Source organism: Arachis ipaensis, chromosome B01 (assembly GCF_000816755.2).
Source record: "Arachis ipaensis cultivar K30076 chromosome B01, Araip1.1, whole genome shotgun sequence".
NCBI lineage: Eukaryota > Viridiplantae > Streptophyta > Magnoliopsida > Fabales > Fabaceae > Arachis > Arachis ipaensis.
The window spans coordinates 7,686,241-7,693,156 of record NC_029785.2 but is presented as its reverse complement, the minus strand read 5'-3'; the positions used below and the strand labels follow the sequence as shown (position 1 = coordinate 7,693,156).

The 6,916-nt window shown below is 28.9% G+C and overlaps 1 protein-coding gene across 1 annotated transcript in view; it reads left to right on the top strand.

The window, feature by feature from the left end:
- LOC107645483 (ent-copalyl diphosphate synthase, chloroplastic) overlaps positions 1-6,916 on the top strand; it is a 21,054-nt gene that overhangs the window by 8,985 nt on the left and 5,153 nt on the right. Inside the window, exons 3-6 of the mRNA XM_016349519.2 lie at positions 1,062-1,365; positions 1,470-1,653; positions 2,289-2,506; positions 6,071-6,174. Coding sequence (XP_016205005.1) covers positions 1,062-1,365; positions 1,470-1,653; positions 2,289-2,506; positions 6,071-6,174 — 810 coding nt within the window. The remainder of the gene's footprint in view (positions 1-1,061; positions 1,366-1,469; positions 1,654-2,288; positions 2,507-6,070; positions 6,175-6,916) is intronic.

Here is a 6,916-nt window from a genome sequence, read left to right as displayed (position 1 = left end):
AAGATATATTAAAAATTAAATAAAATAAATATAAAATACGTATTTATATATAAATACATAGTTGTTAATTTTAATATATAAATTGTATTTTTGTTTTAATAACTTATGTAACAACATTTTAGTTGTTATTAGTTTTCTTTACGTTTCCTCAAGTATATATTTACTACTAATGTTTAATTAATGGGAAAATGGATAAAAATATATATTAATTTTATACAATAAATAAATGTATACTTTAATTTTTTAATAAATCATTTGTACACGTTAATATTAAATTTTATTGTCATTTTTATCCTTCTATTTTGACGGTAATAATTGCCAAATGATTTTGTGTATGGTGTGACGTGATATTTTTAATAACATGGTGAAAACTAAATAATAAATTATTGAATTTATTAAATTTGAATAAAAAAATTTATAACTAACTTAGAATCTTCGTTCTTTTTCTTCTTTCTTCAAAATTTACTTTGAACAGAGCCCTAGCAGCTATTTTTGAGTTGCAGCCTTTGATCCACATTCACTTTTTAGAGAAGAAAAGAAGAGAATGAAGATTCTAAATCACTTATAAACTTTTTTTATTCAAATTTAACAAATTCAATAATTTATCATATAGTTTCTATTGTGTCATCAAAAGGGTCACATCATATAATGTACAAAATCATCATCTACCAGTCACTATCCAGACAATGAAAGGGTAGAAATAACAACAAAACTTAATATTGGTGTGTACAGATGATTCATTAAAAAATTAAAGGATTTTGTTAGGTAGACAATGACTTTTATAAATAATGTGAACAATGAATTTTAAAATTGATTCAATAAAATAAAAAAATACTCAACTCTTAAATTATCTCCTAAACTCTAACATTATGATAACTATCTACACACCTAGTGAATTAAATATTCGACATATCTATTGTTCACATTATTTAATATTTTCATTGTCTATCTATACTTTTTTAAAATTAAAATATATATCTATCCATCTTATGAAAATTTATGTGTACTTTTATCTATTCTTCTTTAATTAGTTCGTAATTAATGTTTGATTTGCATGAAAGGAGGTGGAAACAAAGGAGATAAGAGAGAAGATAAAAGTGGTGAAATGTATGTTGGGGTCAATGGAAGATGGAGAAGCAAGCGTGTCAGCATATGACACTGCATGGGTTGGTCTGGTGAAAGATGTTAATGGCGGAAATGCCCCTCAGTTCCCTTCGTGTCTTGAATGGATAGCCAACAATCAGCTTCCAGATGGTTCTTGGGGTGATGCTAATTACTTTTCACCCCGTGACCGTCTTCTTAATACCCTCGCCTGTGTTATTGCATTCACTAAATGGAATTTGCACCCCGAAATGTGTCACAAGGGTAACTTCATTCTTACATATAATTTATGTGATTGAATAATGTTTTTTATATTCAATGAATTTCATTACTATAACATTATTATGTCATAATATTATCACGTACAGGGCTCACATTCTTTAAGGAAAATCTAAGCAAGATTCAAGATGAGAGTGCCGCAGAAGATCTAGTTGGTTTTGAATTTACTTTACCTTCTCTTCTTGACTTGGCTCGAAGTATGAATATTGAAGTGCCAGATGATTCTCCTATCTTGAAAGAATTATCAGCTATGAGAGATCTCAAGCTCAAAAGGTATCTTATATTTGATAAGAGAAAGTATAGAAAACTAATTTTTAATTAGTTAACATTATTTATTATTTGGATTTAAGTTTATAGTATAGAATTTAAGTTTAAGAGTTTATGATTTAAGATTTAAATTTAAAATAAATAATTAGGTGACGTTGACAACAAAAATTAGTTATTTAGCATTATTTTTGTGAGTAGTTCTTTTTTCAAATTTTTATTATTACTCGAGAGTAATATTTTGAGAATTGGTCCGAACTTGTCGGTTCAATTAGGTTAATCAAAAACTGATTATTAAATTAGTTCGGTTCAAACAAAAATTAGTTGATAATGAATTGATCAAAAATTAAAAGAATTGATAAAAAATTTTGATTAATCGGTTCAATTTTTTTAGTTAATCAATTTAAAATAATAAAAATAAAAAAATTAATTTTTTTACAAAATATTTTTTTTATATATAAATATACTATTCTATTCTAATCAGTTCGTTCTCAATTAAATCTTTAAATTTTTAAATCTTTAATTTTATCACTTCAATGATCAATTTAATTTTCAGAACTTTACTGGAGAGAATATCATTATTAATTGAGAAATCGAAAACTAAACTGATATGATATATGTATCTATACTACTTGAATGTTTAGAATACCAATAGAGATTATGCATAAGGTGCCTACATCAGTACTCTATAGTTTGGAGGGAATAATGGTAAATTTGGAGTGGAAACAACTTTTGAAGTTGCAGTCAAAAGATGGTTCATTCTTATTCTCTCCAGCGTCCACAGCCTATGCTTACATGCAGACCAAAGATAAAAATGCTCTCAAGTATCTCCACAACACTGTTAACGTTTGTAATGGTGCAGGTAATTAACAACAGTACCCATATAACACTTTCTCTTTTAATTAACTTTAAAGTGTATGTTTGTAGAATTGATTTCAAAAAAAGAAAAAAAATGAGAAGAATTGATTTTAAAGTGAAGTTATTTGTGTTTGAAATTTTGCATATAATAAAATGTAGTCTCTAATGACTTTATGTTTTGGTAGCTTCGGTGACTATGTGTGTCAATACTACAAAGTTAATTCGTAAAAACAATTTTACTTTTTTATCTTTTTCGTTGAGTAATTTTTAAAGCAATAAAACAACACTTAAAACACTAATGAGAAAAAGGTTAATGTAGTATTTCTTTTCTTTTAACAATTTTGGGGTGATATCAAAGCGCTTTTTATTTTTAATATGGAGGAAGGTGTGGAGTGATACAGCATTATGGAAAATAGGGGTGTTTTTCCTGCATGTGGTGTCAGAGGTTGAAATCGGACCGAGGGATTTAGAGCAAGGAACTCAAACGGTCCGATTAGAGGAAATTTACAAAAAAATATTTTTTTAAAGAAACTCGGAGGGTTTGTTTTGATTTAAAAAAAAAAAAAGAAAAATCCAAAAAACGGAGGGTCCGTTTTCTTCTAAGGGAAAAATTAAAAAAACAAAACTTGTAAACGGAGGGTCCGTTTTCAGTTTAAGAAAAAAAAACTAAAAATGTAAACGGATGGTCCGATTTTATTTTAAATAAAAAAAACTAATCGGACGGTCCGATTTGTGGTCAACGAATTTTTTAACAAAGAACTCGGACGGTCCGATTTCTCTTTGTCCTACACCTGTGTCTAACACCTGTATACTCCATAACCAAACACAACTCACACACTCTTCCAATATAAAAAAAATTAGCCGATATCAAATCATATACCCACAAACTACGCAAAATATATGTTACAAAAAAGGATCGTCTCAATACTAAAAAAGGAAAAGAAAAAGTTGGATCATCTTCTTCATCACTCATCTTCTACCTCAGATGTCTTCTCTATTAAACTTCATTGGAATTCAGAAAATCATCATTGACCAAATTTAAATCATATTAGTTAAAAACTACTTCAAATCATATTAGTGCTAGATTTTCTAACAATTATTAAATTTATAAGATTTTCATTTATTGCAAATAGTGAAGCCAAAATCTTCTTTATTTTCTCCCGTGTTCTACTTCAAGTGATCTTCCCCAACACCTAAATTACCTTCCATGAATCTTAAACAAAATATCACTACAAAAAAGTTGTTAGATACTTTTGAATTTATAGGCTAATTTAGTAAAAAATCTGTTGTTAACTTGTTTATTGTTGATTTTAGCGGCAGAATAAATCCAACGCTATAAATCTTGCTGATAATTGTTTACTGATGGATTTTTTTCCGTCGCTAATTAGTAATTACCCACGAATTTAACAGCAGATATAAACTTTTAATTATGTAATTCTGGAGTTTGGTACTGTCGGATTTTTTTCTAATAAATCCGACGGTAATATATTATTTATTATTACTGGCGGATTTAATCGACAATAATCTTAATTTTTTTAAAATATTTTTAAAAATTCAATATATAATATTAAATATTTAAATTTAATAATTTCTAAACTAATAAAATTCAAAATTTTACAACTTATAATAATTTTTAGTTGAAAGTTCACAAACAAGTTTAAATATCAAAGTTTATTATTAAAAAAAAGAAAATTCAATTAAACAAGAAAATCATATTTGAAATGCACCAAACTCTCAATTACAAAAATTGAACAAAATTAAATCAAAAATCGAAATAGCAATACTGATAAGCATTAGAGATTAGGCTATATTAATATTACTACATTACATAAACAATCAATCATACTAAACTATTTATAATACTAACAATTAACTAATTTGTTGTCTCTTCCTATTTTTCTATCTTGATCCCAATTCTTTGACTAATTGCAAGTGAGGTTGAAGAATCAAAGAGTTAGTGTAGTGAATATGTTATGTTACCATAATCTTATACTTTACATTGTTACTGCTATAAGAATGTATTGAACCTATTACATTACTATAATCTTTTGAAAACTTTTCATTAATACTGCTAGCATTTCATTGTTTGTTCATTTTTTCATTTCTATAGTAGTAATTCTGGACCGAGGTAAGTAGTGCTAAGCATATCTCTCTGTAACCAAGGGATTAGGAAAATACATACAAAAAGTATCGAATAACACACATTAAAACATGATAAGAAAATATGTATTATATGTTTATAAATGGGTGAACTTTTGAAATTTGCTTGTGAAAGCCATTCATATATGCAAGGAAGCAGAAACTAAAACCTTACTATTAGGATAACTATAGCATTTCACCAAACACTTGAAAAGTATGCGAAAAATAATAAGATGCATAGACATACATAAACAAGGGAATGAAAGAATAAAACAAACTATAGTGTAATCGGCAAAGGATCCAATCAAAATCCTAAGGCTCTACCAACACTGTATATTCCAGCAGTGTGTCTCATTAACTTGGAGCAAGGTTTTGCATCAAACCTCATCAGCTCGTCATTGGAATATCCCAAGAAACGTCACAGTGACATCTTATTACTTTAGTTGACACAATTTATTAGCACTATATTAGAAGAATGAATGATTATTTAATCTAGCTACTGGTTCACTGGATCAAAGTTTCAGCCATAGTCCAATCAGAATAATCGAATTATAATAAAATAATATATAAATAAACACACAAAACATAATTATATTCTAATATAAACTTTAAAATATCATCCAAATTAAAAAATCTACATCTACCAATGTGTTATAATCTCATCCAAATCCGCACAAGTCAAATAACAAAAGAAATATCCAAACAAGATTAATAACTAGGCAGCAATTAGTATGCAAATAAATAACAGCTAGAACAATAAGTAGGCAGCAAGAACAATAACAGCTAGGCAAATAAATTTAATAACTACATAGCAAAAAATTTAATAACACCTAACAAAAAATTAGCAAAAGAATTATTAGCAAGAACTGAACAATTATTAGCAAAAAATTTAACAAATCAACAAGAACAATGACAGCAACAGTAACAATCACTAACTAATCAATAAGAACCATAACAACAATAACTACAAGAACTAAACATCTATGCAACGACAACATAACAATCAAAAAAAGAATCAGCAACAAGAAAAACAATTAACAGAGGTTGAATAAGAACAATCAGCGACGAGATACTGAAGAACTGAATCGAGTAACAGAGTCGCGCACTATACCTGAACGCCGAAAGGAACGGAGCTGGAGGCGAGCAAGTCTGAAAGCAATGGAGATGAGAGGCAAAAGGTGACGACAAGGCGATGGCAGAGCTTGCATAGTGGCGGACAGAGAAACTAGCAACTTCAAGCTCTTGGAGAGGAAGGGGATGCACCGTCGGAGAGGGCAAGGATTATGGCAAAAAGGGATTGGAGTTTTTTATTGAAAAAATGCAAACAAGATGGAATAGGGAACGGGATGAGGGCAACGTACCTGGACGACGGAGGAGAGACAACTCCAGCGACAGAGGGAGCGGCAGCTACAGCTCTTCCAATTAACAGTGGCGGAGACAGAGGGAGCAACTCTGTTTGAGGCAATGAAACACGATACAGGCGACTTGACGCAGACTTTGGAGAAGAATGAAGATGGGCAGCGCTGGCAGAGGGTGGCCGGAGGTAGTTGCTAGGGAGAGAGAAGAGAGAAAAGAATGGGAGAGAGAGAAGAGTGTTCTCAAAAGTGAGGGGAGAGAGCTGCGCATTTTGAATTTAGATCAGATTTACCGTCAGATTTACCAGCGGATAAATCTAACAGTAATACATTGCGTATGACCAAAATGCAGCATTCCATTAATTGATCTTTATCGGCGAATTTAAATCCACCGATAATTCCGATGGTAATACTCGCGTCAATTTTTCTTTTTTCCATCCAAATATTATTGGCAATTTTACCGTAAAAAAACTAATCCGATGATAACTTTTTTTCGATAAATTTATTGCTATATCTATCAGTAAATTCACTGCTAATATTCTACGCTAATTTTAACGATAAATTTAACAGTATTTAACATTTTTTTGTAATATATGATTTTGAGCAAATTACGAAAAGATGATCCTTTTCCACCACCAAAACACACTCCGCAGTGGTTCTCACTTGGGTGATATCATATATTTCATTAAAGAAATTTGTGAAATTACAATATCTATTCATGTGATAAAAATTTTAACTTTTATTGTCATTAAATTATTAAAATAAATTTCAACTAACTCTTAATAAAATTAATGCCAATTTTAGGTTATTTATGAATTCATATTTAATTTTTGTCTAATTTATTTTTATAATAAATTTTAAATTTTTAAATATTATTTATTTTTATATTTTTAAATTAAATAATTTTTTTGATAAATTAA